At 43.7% G+C, this 14,204-nt stretch overlaps 1 protein-coding gene across 1 annotated transcript in view; it reads right to left on the reverse strand.

Annotated features, from left to right (window-relative positions):
* Window positions 1–7,022: 7,022 nt before the first annotated feature.
* Window positions 7,023–14,204, reverse strand: part of CLEC19A (C-type lectin domain containing 19A) — a 27,018-nt gene continuing 19,836 nt past the window's right edge. The window contains exons 4-5 of the mRNA XM_006146575.2: window positions 8,733–8,865; window positions 7,023–7,806 (exon numbers count right to left, since the gene is read on the reverse strand). Coding sequence (XP_006146637.1) covers window positions 7,727–7,806; window positions 8,733–8,865 — 213 coding nt within the window. The 3' untranslated portion in view covers window positions 7,023–7,726. The remainder of the gene's footprint in view (window positions 7,807–8,732; window positions 8,866–14,204) is intronic.

Consider the following 14,204-nt stretch of genomic DNA (forward strand, 5'->3'; position numbering starts at 1 on the left):
GGTTCAATTATAGAGCAGGGGAAGCTTGAGAATAATTGGGCTTTTCGGATACCCAGCCCCAGCTTCCTTCTGCTATACCCAGTGAAAATACAAGTGAACCCATGTTGGAAAGGTCGTGGGTTGATGTTCCTGGACCTCCCTTGGCATGCTGGCTCGTGTGTCCATGATTAGGGCCAGTTGAAACTGGGGGTGAATCACAGTGTGAGGACCTTGTTGAGGGGAGTGGGTCAGTCTGTCTGATTCTCTCTCTCTCCTTCTCAAGAAGGAAATAAATAATTTTTTTTTTTTAAAGTGTAACCCTGAGACCAGCAGGTGATATAGTGATTGAGACACTAGGCTGACTGTGGTCTGAGTCCTGGACCCAGAAACTTGAAAATCATGCCGGGTGTGTGTGCATGTGTGGCCAAAATCCTGGAAGATGAATGGAGAAGAAGGGACTGCAGCCTGCCATTCCCCCTGGGGGGTGATTTCTTATTGTCCCTCTCTCCATCTCTGTCTGTCTCTCTCAAGCAAGAACATGTGACCTATGGCAAAAAATCTTATGTAAAAAAAGTTTTCCTAGGGGCCAGCAGTTAGCATAATGGCTATGTCGCTGGACTTCCATGTAGTCAACTGCAGTTCGAGTCCTAGACCCGGTGGCTTAAATTCACGCCAGACGCGTGTGCGTGTGTGCCCAAGATCCCGAGAGGAGAATGGAGGAGAAGGGATTGCGGCGTGGCCATCTCCCCTGGGGGGTGATTTCTCACTTTCTATCTCTCTGTCTCTCTCTTTTTGGTGAGTGCACACACCCTATAGCAAAAACCTCTCAAAAAAAAAAAAGTTTTCCTACATAAAGCCAGGTCTGTCCCTAAAAGAGATTGTGATGGCTACAATTCTCCTGCCCTCCCCTCTCCCGCCCCTATGAGCCCTTTTTGCAACACCCTCCTCCATAAACAGCTGCAGGACTGAGGGCACAGGCCAGTGACTGGAACTGGCAAGGGGCCGGGCTGCATGGATGAAAGGTAATGAGCTAATGACACTGGTAGCGGGTGATGCGCAGTGGGGCTTGTCAGGGAGGTTCCATAGGAGATCAAGCTGCCACGGCCTCTGGGGAAGAGAGCAGGGCTCGTGGAGTCTCCGAGGTTCCTGCAGGGCTTCTTCCCGTCTCCTCCTGGCATCCGCGCTCACAGCACAGCTGGGGACTCGCCCCTGTGGGTCTACGGTATCATTAATGCAGATCAATACTCCCCAGAAGGCTTGGTTTTGACAGGCCAGTGTTACTGGTGGGTTCTTCCTATTGTAGACTACATAGCAATGATCTGGGGGGCGTGGGGGCAAAGTACAGCTTACTGCAGAGGGAAGGTCACTGGATGCCTGCTTGTCATGTTGTTCCATGGGGAGCAGATGTTAATTAAATGGTCCCCAGGCTGTGGGCGGTGGGCATTTCCCAGCCCAGGAGTGAGTGGGAAAACTAGCACCCATGTTCTCCACCAAGTCAAGAAGATGGCCAATGATGTAATGAAAACAAAACAAAGAACACAATCTCGGTAGCAATCAAAGAAATATTCACTGAAACCAGTAGCAGCAATGAATATTGTTGTTTTTATCTTTTTGTTATCTTTACATAAATTAGGGTATAAATTGGTATTATGTTTTTTCTCCTCCCAAACAGGGTGTTGTTATGTCATGACCCTTCTGCTTTAGCCTCCTGAGAGGCTGGGACCACAGGTGTACATCGCCTCGATATGGCTTTTAGTGTGGCAGGAATTGCACCTGAGTCTTGCACGTGGCCTCAGCCTACTGAGTGGGAGCATCAACCAGTGCATGCTACCACAGCTGAGCCTGTGTTATCTTTTTGGAAATTTTTAAAAATTAAATAATTAATTAATTTTTATTTATTTATTTTTTGGAGAGGTTTTTGCTATAGGGCATGTGTGCTCGCCAGAAAGATAGAGAGAGACAGAGAGACAGAAAGTGAGAAATCACTCCCTGGGTGGGATGGCCACACCGCACTCTCTTCTCCATTCTCCTCTTGGGATCTTGGGCGGGCACACACACACCCACACACACCCAGTGTGAGTTTCAGCCACCAGGTGTGGGACTTGAACCACAGTTGACTACATGGGAGTCCAGTGACAGAGCCATTACACCATCTGCTGGTCCCAATGTCCCCCCTTTTCTTTGTCTTTTTACTTCTCCACAGTTTATAATCTTTGGTTAAGAAGGTCTTTGAGCCTTCAGGTCTAGCTGCCTCTTGGGGTTTTCACTTCTTTTCTGAGAAGTCCTTGTGCATGAAAGCACATTAATAAAATTCTTATGCCTTTTATCCCATTACTCTGCTTGTCAGTTTAATTCACAGGATCCCAGCAAAGATATAGGAGGATAAATAAAAAGTTTTCTCCTCCCAGACCCCCAAAGTTTCAGGGATAAATGCATTCGCATCCTTGAGAAGTCTCTGACTCGGTTCTCTCTAGTGGAGAACCAGAAAACAGCAGTTTGGACAACACAGCCAACGTCCTGCTGGGGAGTGAGAGGCCAGACTCCCTTTTTTACCCTAATCTCTACAACTCTACAAGCAATTTCTTGGAGCTCTGCTCACTGGACATTGAGGTGGTCACCTAGGGAGGGAAAGTGAAAACCCTTTAACTGTGGACACTATGTTCCCCACGAGGCCAAGGGGCCCTAGTTTTTGTGTCCTAGCACTTATGTGGTTTATTGTGGCGAGGTCTGTTCTGCAAACCATTGTATGAAAGCTCTGAGGGAGAGTGACTGGCCCATTTGTTCACCGCTCTCTTTAGAATGACGGGTAATTAGTACCCGTTGTTTTCAACTCTAGGCCCCAGGACCAATTCTGAAGCAATAGGGAAGTCTCATTTTAACATCGCTTTCAACAGGATATTCTTGCAACATCTGAGCATAATTTACCACATGTCAATGGATGTGATTTTTGCATGTTTTATTCACATTCTGGCTACTCAGTGGTACCCAAGGGTCAAGATTTTAGTTTTTCTTTCCCTTCCCAGTCCATCCCAGTGCAGAAACAGGCTCAGAGAAGCAGAAATAGAATGCAGGTCCCTGTCTCCCTGCCCAGTGCTCTCTCTATGGATAAATAACTATTGTTTCTTCCTGCCTGACATGGAGTTTTTCTTCTGGTAATATTTTGTTTCTTTCTTTCATGAGTAGAAAGGTGGGCTGAAGGAAGGGGGCCTTCAACAGGGTCTTTGCACTGTGATCCACCCCAGGCTCCAGCCAGCCCTGGATCACGGGCACGTGCATTTCCAGCATATTCCCAGAGGTCTTCAGACACAAATCTGGATCCCTCCTGTGTGGGTCAGCCATGCCCAACATTGTATCACCACTGCACTTCTGTTCAACCCCAACATTGAAAAAAAAAAACTTTGGTTAAGAAGGTCTTTGAGCCTTCAGGTCTAGCTGCCTCTTGGGGTTTTCACTTCTTTTCTGAGAAGTCCTTGTGCATGAAAGCACATTAATAAAATTCTTATGCCTTTTATCCCATTACTCTGCTTGTCAGTTTAATTCACAGGATCCCAGCAAAGATATAGGAGGATAAATAAAAAGTTTTCTCCTCCCAGACCCCCAAAGTTTCAGGGATAAATGCATTCGCATCCTTGAGAAGTCTCTGACGCGGTTCTCTCTAGTGGAGAACCAGAAAACAGCAGTTTGGACAACACAGCCAACGTCCTGCTGGGGAGTGAGAGGCCAGACTCCCTTTTTTACCCTAATCTCTACAACTCTACAAGCAATTTCTTGGAGCTCTGCTCACTGGACATTGAGGTGGTCACCTAGGGAGGGAAAGTGAAAACCCTTTAACTGTGGACACTATGTTCCCCACGAGGCCAAGGGGCCCTAGTTTTTGTGTCCTAGCACTTATGTGGTTTATTGTGGCGAGGTCTGTTCTGCAAACCATTGTATGAAAGCTCTGAGGGAGAGTGACTGGCCCATTTGTTCACCGCTCTCTTTAGAATGACGGGTAATTAGTACCCGTTGTTTTCAACTCTAGGCCCCAGGACCAATTCTGAAGCAATAGGGAAGTCTCATTTTAACATCGCTTTCAACAGGATATTCTTGCAACATCTGAGCATAATTTACCACATGTCAATGGATGTGATTTTTGCATGTTTTATTCACATTCTGGCTACTCAGTGGTACCCAAGGGTCAAGATTTTAGTTTTTCTTTCCCTTCCCAGTCCATCCCAGTGCAGAAACAGGCTCAGAGAAGCAGAAATAGAATGCAGGTCCCTGTCTCCCTGCCCAGTGCTCTCTCTATGGATAAATAACTATTGTTTCTTCCTGCCTGACATGGAGTTTTTCTTCTGGTAATATTTTGTTTCTTTCTTTCATGAGTAGAAAGGTGGGTTGAAGGAAGGGTGCCTTCAACAGGGTCTTTGCACTGTGATCCACCCCAGGCTCCAGCCAGCCCTGGATCACGGGCACGTGCATTTCCAGCATATTCCCAGAGGTCTTCAGACACAAATCTGGATCCCTCCTGTGTGGGTCAGCCATGCCCAACATTGTATCACCACTGCACTTCTGTTCAACCCCAACATTGAAAAAAAAAAATGGAGGTAAAACGTTCTTATCATGTGAAATTCATCATTTTCACCATTTAAAAATTCAGACATTTCTAGTACATGCGCAGTGATTTCCAGCCATCACCGCCACTAGCTGCAGAACATTTTCATCAGTCCGAAAGAAACTCCACTCCTACTATAACTCATTTCCCACGTTCCCCTCTGCCCAGCTCCTGGCAATCATTAAGCTACTTTCTCTATAGATTTGCCTGTTTGGGACATCTTAAATATTTTGAATCAAACAAAGTGTGGTCTTTGGTAACTGACAGCATTGTTTTCAAGGTTCATTCAGGTCTAGTATACGGCATGATTTCATCCCTTTTTATATCTGAATAGTGGATGTCCCATTGCATGGTGTACTACCTTTTGCTTATTCAGTCATCTGTTGATGGATAGTTGGGGTGTTTCCAATTTGGGGTATTACAAACAATGCTGCTATGACCATTCATGTTAAAATGCCCATTTTCCATTCTCTGGGACAGAAATTGCTGGGTCATATGGAGATTCTATTTTTAATCTTCTGAGGAAGGGCCAAACTGTTTTCCACAGTAACTCCACTGTTTTACATTCCCATCAACAATGTATGAGTTTGGTGATATTTTTGTTTTCCTTTGGAGAACTAACAGGCACATACCCACATACAAACAGTCACGTATCCCATAATGACACTGACATTTCAGTCTATCTGTGATGGTCGTTCCATGGGATTATAATGGAGTTGAAAACTTCCTATTGCCTGGTGAGGTTGTAGTCTTTGTAGGTCATAGCTCCATGTAAGACTCACATGGTGGTGTTGGGGTAGAAGAAGCCCCCGCGCTGTCAGGTGTAGGAAATACAGCATATACAGTTATGTGCCGTACATAATGCTTGATGCTGATAATAAATGAGTGGGTTACTAGTTTATGTGTTTATTATACATTTTAGCAATTTTTGTTTATTTTAAAGAATTCTTTATTTAAGTTATTATTATTTTTAAATTTTCTACAAGACACATGCATTCACCAGAGAGAGACGGAGAGAAAGAGAAAGAGAGAGTGAGAAATTTAGTCGTCAGGTCTGCGACTTGAACCACGGTTGGCAATGTGGGAGTCGAGTGCCCTAATCAGCATGCCACCTGGGCCCCACATTTTAGCATTATTTTAAGGCAGACTCTTCTTAATTATAAAAAAGTTTGCTGCAAAACTATGCCGTGTTATGCCAGCAGCAACCTCAGACATTTTATAATGATCGTCTCTTGATTGCATTATTTCTCTTGTACTGGATTTAATCCTCTAGAGGGACAAGATGTGGGGGTGGAAAAAGTGATACTGTTGAATCTAGCCCTGCGAAGGCTTAGTCTGGTGTGCATGCTTGTGTCTTCATTTTTAATAGGAAAGCTTAAAAGTAAAAGAAAATTAGAAAAATTAAAGACAGAAAAAGGCTTATAAGAAAAAAGATATAAAGAAAGGAAATATTTTTATACAGCTATACAATGTGCTTTTTTAAAGAGTTATTTATTTAATTTTCTTTATTATTATTATTTTAAAATTTTGCTATAGGGCATGTGTGTTTACCAGAGTGATAATGAGAAGGATTAGAGTGAGAAAAAGAGAGAGAGAGAACGTGAGAAGCAAGCCTCCAGATCCAGGACTCAAACTGTAGTCAGCCATGCAGGAGTCCAGTGCCTTAACCACCATGTCACCTGCTGGCCCCTGTGTTTGTGTTTCGAGCTAGTTTTTTTTTTTTTTTTTTACAAAAGAAACAAAAAAGTTCTAAAAAAATAAAAAAGTTTGGTAAGTAAAAAACGTAACAGTAACCTAATTTATTATGGAAGAAAAACATTTAAAAATAAACCTAAGCATTCATTGTTTATATAAAGTCTCCAGTAGTGGACCATGATATCCAGGGCCTCACATTCACTCTCTACTCACTCACTGACTCAGCCAAACAATGTCCAGTCCTTCATGGTACGTGCCTACATGGTGGGCCATTTTCAATCTTTTATACCAGATTTTCATTTGTATATACATATTTTCTATTGCTGTTATTTAATTGTTGTTATATCTATTAAAATATATTTTTGGTCCATGGTTGGTGGAATACACGGATGAAGAACCCATGGATAGAAGAGGGGTGTGTGGATTTGTCCATATACATGCATACAAATATGTATATAGTAATTTTATTTATTTATTTACTTTATTGAGGCAAGATAGACAAACACTGTATATATATATATCTTGAGAGATTTTTGCTATAGGGCATATGTGCTCGCCTGAGAGACAGAGAGAGAGCAGCAAGAAATCACCCCCAGAGGGAATGGCCACACCACAATCCCTTCTCCTCTAGTCTCCTCTCAGGATTTTGGGCACACATGCACACGTGCCCATGTGAGGTTCAAGCCACTGGTTCTGGGACTTGAACCCTGGTAAACTATGTGGGAGTACAGTGAGGTAACCATTACATCATCTGCTGGTCCCAATACTGTATATATTTAAAACGTATGTGTTGTTTGATGTGTGTATACATTATGAAATAATTACCACATTCATGCTAATTAACCTATATATCACCTCACATAGTTACATTTTGATTTTGTTTGTTTTGGGTAAAAACATATGAGATCTACTTGCTTAGCAACTTTCAAGTGCACAGCATATTATTATTAACTATAGTACATTATCCATTGAGACCTTAGTTATCATATCGTTGAAAGTGTGTGCCCTTTGACCAACATGCTCCATTTTCCTCACCCTCTGCACCTTCAGAGAATGTTGACTCCCAGTCTATTCTGCCCCCCACCCCTTCTCTCTCCCAGCCCATTCTGCCTCCTTGGCATGCATCTAAGCAGAGCCTAGCCAATCAGCACCAGCCAAAAAAATTGCTGCAGGAATGAGAACGTGACCTGAGCCAGGCCATTAACGTTCAACTGTGAATCCAGAACAATTCCTGGATTTTTGTTATTTAAGTCAAAAACTCTACCATGCTTTATCGTCAACCAGTTCGAGTTGGGTTTCCTGTCATTTAGGCAAGTGACCACCCTGGATAATTGAGATGTGCTTGTTTAGAATCCCTGGATGAGAGATTTATCTTTGGTGTGTTTGACATTTACTCAGTGTCAACTCTACAGTAAGTACAGCTACAAGATAAGCTCACTCCAGGAGGGCAAGGCTGGATCAATGAATGGTCGGAGATGGAATCTTGCAGACAAAGGGGAACTTCCAGCTGCAGGTGTTATCATTCCATGACCTCAGCGCTGTGGTGAAAGGAAGCAGAGAGTTTGAGTGACAATATATTCATAATAAAAGCAAGCCCACCACTCCACTGGGGTAAAAGCCCTCTCTAGTAGCTTCCTGTCTACACTGGTAGATAATGACCATCAAGCATCTTATTGATGCTCAACAAGCTTGCAGTCCAGCATCTCATAAGGCTGGTCTTCAGTTATCACCATGGATGAGAGGACAAACTTCACCCACAGGCTTGGCCCAACTCTGGCTACCAGGCTCCAGGGTGGCTGCCATGATTAGCTGTTCCATACCTCCAACTCCTAATTAGAAAAAGGAAAGGAAGCAAAAGAGGGATGGAGCTAGGGTTCAGACAAGGGTGGTCACCTTAAGTCCTTGTTCTTGCCATGGTGCTATACTTGTGCTGTACAGCCTTTAATTTTCTTAATGGTTCTTTAGGTGGGAAACATTATTAGGCCCATTTTATGGAAGAGGACTTAGAATCTCAGAGAGGGCAAATAATTCCTTGCAAGGACGCAAAGGTGAAAAGTAACAGGACAGAAAAAACTCCAGGTCTACACTCTTTGACTACCTATGCCTCCATAGTAGCCCAGGCATTGCCTTATTCAAATGGTCAGGAGCAGGAGCTTAGGATGGGGCTTGCACTTTGGCACATGATGAGCCCACACAGAAGCATCAGACGTTGGCTACTTTCTGCACTCCCCCTGCCATACGCCTGTCACTAATGTTTTTTTTTTTCATCCAAATCAGAGTTTGTATGTCAACAACACACCATTAAATATGGTTTAAAATGACATATCCACTGAAGCATGGCCATGCCCCAATCACTCCGAGACTGCTGGTCGCTCTCCAAGGTGCTGAACAACAGTGTTCTGTCACCTGTGGTCCCTCAAGTCCCCCGACATCCCTGCAAGAGCCCTGGTTCAGAGGTACCCACCGCTAGTGGGCCGATACCACAGCTGCACGCAGTCCTCCTCTTCTGGGTCCGCATGGACACCGTCATCTGGCTGGTTCCTGTCCCAGTAGCTGTAGTCATAGGATGAACCATCAGTCCATTCAAACTGCCCTTCCTGGGGGTTCCATCCAGAGGCAAGGAGGAAGCCAAGAGGAGAAAGATCAGGCATTTGAGCCAGCTTAAGCTCAGGGAGCATTCTAGCACCTCCGTAGCTAGCATCTCTGCACAGAAGTCCTCACAGATAATGCTGCTGTTAACCTGATGCTACTGCTATTACTACTGCTAATAGTAATACTAACTGCCATTGTTGAGTGCTGATTATTGCCACACCATGTGCTTTACTCATTTCTTTCTTTTTTTTTTCCTTAGAGAGAATTTTGCTATAGGGCACGTGCACTTGCTGGAGAGAGAGAAAGAGAGACAGATAAACAGTGAGAAATCAACTCCCACCGAGGGTGGCCGCACCACAATCCCTTCTCCTCCATTCTCCTCTTGGGATTTTGGGCATGCATGCACACACACCCAGTGTGAGCTTGAAGCTGTTGAGTCCGGGACTCAACATGTGGGAGTCCAGCGGTAACCATTATGCCATCTACTGGTCCCTGATTTACTCATTTCATCCTCACCATCCTACAAAGCAGGCATCATCATCTCCATTTTACAGATGGGAAAACTGGGACACAGATTGGCCTGCACAAATGCACGCAGCTAATAAACAGTGCTGGGATTCAAACTCCGGCCTACTCAACTTCAATATCCCAAACCTTAAGTACTATAATTCACTAATGGATGGGAATCATTCTTCATCTCTCTCTCTCTCTTTTCCTCATTTTCATTTTTGTCCAAATAGTCAGTGTTTGCCTTGCCTGATGTAAAACTACTCTAATTTCAAGAAAAACCCTGTTGGTAATTTGATTGGTGTTGTAATGAATGTGCAAATTAACTTGGAGAGCCTGATGTGAAACTACTCTGTCTAATTTCAAGAAAAACCCTGTTGGTAATTTGATTGGTGTTGTAATGAATGTGCAAATTAACTTGGAGAACTAGATCTTTGCAATATCCAAGAACAAGAGTCATGTCTCCATTTATTCCAGTTTTTAGAGAAGTATCCCCCAAAGTACTGAAGATTATGGAGCCTATACTATATAATGGGAATAGTGTGCTATGCTACTTCAGAGAGAGAGAGAGAGAGAGAGAGAGAGAAAGAGAGAGATCGCTGAGCTTAAAATCCCATCTTCACCCACTTTCTAGCTCTGCAGTCTGGATAAATGACTTAACCTTCCCAAGCCTCAGTTTCCAGCCTATACAGTGGCGTTAATATCTCCTTCAGAGAATTGTGCAAGGGTTGAATAAATGAAAGCATGCGAAAGACTTAGCACAGTGCCCACCACATGGCACTTAGTCCTGAAAAGGGAAAAAGCCCTTTTCCTGTATTATTTGTTACTATTATTATTAGGTCTTAAAATACAAGTTTCTTAAACTCTGACTTAATGTAGTTATAATCCAATTTTAAAGTTTCTATTTTAAGTGGAAATCCAGTGTTTTAAAAAATTACAGCTTCTATATGGTTCCTCGCCAAATGAATTCTATAGATTCAGAAAATATCTGCACTGAATCTGACCATGCTGTTACAAGCTTATTTATCTATTTGTTTACTTTTAGGTTTTTGCCATAGGGTGTGTGCACTCGCTGGAGAGAGAGACAGTGAGAGAGGAAAGGTGAGGCATCACCTCCCTGGGGAATGGCCATGCCACAAACCCTTCTCTTCTCTTCTCCTCTTGGGATTTTGGGCACACATGCGCAGATGCTCAGTGTGTCTCTCAAGCCAGCAGGTGCAGGACTCAAATTGCACAGCTGGCTATGTGGGATCCAGTTCCTTAACCACCATGCCATTGCTGGCTCCCCTTAACAAGCTTTTAGTGTGCCAAGCACCATGCTAAGCCCTTTACATACATTAGCTCAGCTATTTTTTACAAGGCATTATTATTACCACTCCCATTTTACAGACAGAGAAACTGAGGCTCAGAGAAGTTTTTTAAAAAATTGCCCAAAGTCATGTACCAGTTGGCGAGTGGCAGAACAGGAGCTGGAATTAGAGTTCTGTTCTCTGTGATGCTCTGGGGCAGGGCAAGAACCATGCATTTGAAATAGAGACTCAGTTCACAGCTGGTCCAGGGGAAGTTTGGGGACAGACTCTCCCAGCTGGAGTTTGTGGTGATACTGTCAGGCATGAGGACTGATCCAAACCACCTTCTTCAGCCTCATTTGCCACTACTATTCTTCCCACCTGGCCCCACTCTGCATCTCAACCACACTGGTCTTTGTTTTTTTGTTTGTTTTGTTTTGTTTTTGTTTTTGTTAATTTGTTTTGGCTAGAGGGTGTGCTAACTCATCAGAGAGAGAGAGAAAGAGAGAGAGAGAGAGAGAGAGGAGAAAGCATCTCTTATGGGGAATGGTCACTCTGCAATCCCGTTTCCTCTGTGATTTCCTCGGTTTTCGGAATTTGGGCACCCACACATGCACACACCTAGAGCGTTTCTCCACCCAAAGAGTCTGGGATTTGAACCATGCAGTTAATCATGTGGGATCCAGTTGCCCTAACCACCTGGCCATGGAGCCAGTCTCATACTGGTCTTTAACTTCCTTGAATGTGCCAGGATCTCCCCTACCTCAGGACGCTGGCCCATGCTGTTCCCTCTACCTGGAATGCTCCAGCTCTGGCTGACTCCTATCTATTCACCAGACACTAGTTAAATGTCTCTTACCCAGGCAGGTTGGGGTAGCTATGGAAATGCACTGCTCAGATCCCCTCAGAGGACCAGCTGCAGCCTTCTTGATTCTTTGGAAGCATCATCTTGTTTGTGCTGAGGACATGCTTCTGCTGCTGTAGACCCCTCATTGCATTGACAGTGAGACCATGCTTCTCCCAGTCAGTGGCTCAGCATGCTTGGGGCACTAATGCTGGCCCCTTCCTGCACAATGTGGAACTCCTGTAATGGGCATTCTTTGCTTGGGGACTTCCCTTTGGCCTTGACAAGACTTCATCAGAACTGTGCTGTGATCTGAGACTCTTCCTACCCAGTTCTTCCTCCCCCTTTGCAGATCTTCACAGATCTCAGACCCACATTGTCGTCCGAGGTCATCCCTGTTTTCTTTCAATTTATTTATTTATCTGTCTATTTATTGTGATTTTCCAACCACCAAGTCCAGGACTTTAACCACAGTCAGCCATGTGGGACCCAACACCTTAATGAGCACACCACCTGCTGGCCCCATCTCTGCTGTCTTATACCCTCTTCTTTTTTCTTTCACAAAGCTTTCCTTTCAAAAACCTCCTACCTATCTAATCATGTCTGGCACCTGTTTTGTAAACAACTCAAACCAAGAAAGAGACCTTCTCTGACCACATTACAGGTTCTCATCATATCCTCTCTCACAGCATGAATCATATTTTCTTTCTTTCTTTCTTTTTTTTTGGGGGGGGAATTTTTGCTAGAGGACACATGCTCTCTCTGGAGAGACAGAGAGACAGAAAGCAAGAAATCACCCCTAGGAGGGATGGCCACACTACAGTAGTTCCTTTTCCTCCAGGCTCCTCTTGGGATTTTGTGCACACAAGCACATATGCCCGGCGTGAGTTTTAAGTTGCTGGGTCTGGGACTTGAACCACCGTCGACTATGTGGGAGTCCAGCAACGTAATCATTATACTATCTGCTGTTCCCCAACATGAATCATATTCTAACTGTACATCTTGGTGTCCAATTTCTTCCTATACTGGGTGCATTGCCATGACCTGCTCATATGTGAAAGGTTTGTTAGATCAAAATGGAATCTTGGTTGGAGCTTCTAAGGATGCTTGGTGGCCTTGCTTCCTCACCTGTCTGTGATCATGAAGGCCTGTCCAGATGTCAGCTGGGATACCAGGAACACAACTGTTCACAAGGTCATACACAAAGACATTCTCCTCCCAGCTGCAAATATATGAAACACAGTAGCATGTTACTTACTGCCTCCTTTCAGAGGAAAAAGTTGAGAACTGAAAGCAATCCTTCTAAACCTTCCTGGACCAAAGTAAATAGAGAATACAATACAACCGTGCCTTTTTAAAAAAATTAGGTCACCATATATGGTTGTCTTTATATGGATATGGATATCTCTGGATTTGACTCATGCTAGATTCTATTCATCCCTAAAATTTTAAATGTATCTAAAAATATTAGTAAACATGGTGGATTAAAAATATGAAGAGACAAAACAAAAGGGATTTATGTTGCATTGCACACATTAAAGAATTTAATGAAAAAAATCCACTAGACATTTTTGTTCTGCTTCAAAGGCACCCTTACACTGCCAGTCTTTATATAGCTCCCTCCCTCCTAATCTTTTCTCATATATCATCTCCAAAATCTTCTCTATTTTCCTGGGATATTCAGCTCTAGGCTTGAAATTGCATAGCTCACTCAGCAAAACCAAGCCCTACAGGTGAAAAACTCACCCTCTTTAGAAAGCATTGGTGTCTTCTTTGGTATTTTTATCTTCTATTTCAAAAAAGTTAACACAGAATTCACCCAACAAAAGAAATCAATGGAGGGCATTGGCAACAGTCCATCATCAAAAACAACAACAAAAATAGAGATAAATGGATGAATGGGTGGATGAGTAAGTGGGTGGATGGCTAGATGGATGGATGAATGGATGGATAGATGAGTGGATGAATGGATGAGTGGATGGATGGATGAATGGGTAGGTGGGTAGATGGATGGATAAATGAATGGTTGAATGAGTGGCTAAGTGGATGGAGGGATGAAAGGACAGACAGATGATGATAGATAGATGGATATATATATATACAGTTAAACAGACACAGAGAGGCTTTCATCATGCCATTAAGATGTTTCTTTACCACAGATTTCATGTCAGGTAGCATGTTTGGCATTGTACATGCATGAACGCCTTTCATCCTCACACTAAACAAGTCTCTGGATGGACACTACTGGTTTTCCTACCTCACAGTCATTCCTAGTCTCTACCCACTGCCTATATTGTAACCAAGAAAAGCCAGCTTTTATTTGCCCAGCCTCCTCTGTATCTAACATTGACATGTGACCAACTTTGGCCAGTTAGCTATAAGGGAAAGTTCATAGGAACCCTCTTGGAAGTATTTTCCTTCATGAAAGGAGGGAAGTGTGTGAAGAAGTTCCCAGTTTCTACCACTGCCCTTCCTCCTTGAGTTGTAGCCATGTTGGACACAAAACTTGGAGCTGTTGGGACCAGCAGTTAGTGTAATGGCTATGTCGCTGGACTCCCACGTAGTCAACAGTGGTTCGAGTCCCGGACCTGGTGGCTTAAACTCACGCCGGGCGCGTGTGCGTGTGTGCCCAAGATCCCGAGAGGAGAATGGAGGAGAAGGGATTGCAGCATGGCCACCCCCCCTGGGGGGTGATTTCTTGCTT

This window comes from Tupaia chinensis, unplaced genomic scaffold (assembly GCF_000334495.1).
Source record: "Tupaia chinensis unplaced genomic scaffold, TupChi_1.0 Scaffold000182_1, whole genome shotgun sequence".
NCBI lineage: Eukaryota > Metazoa > Chordata > Mammalia > Scandentia > Tupaiidae > Tupaia > Tupaia belangeri.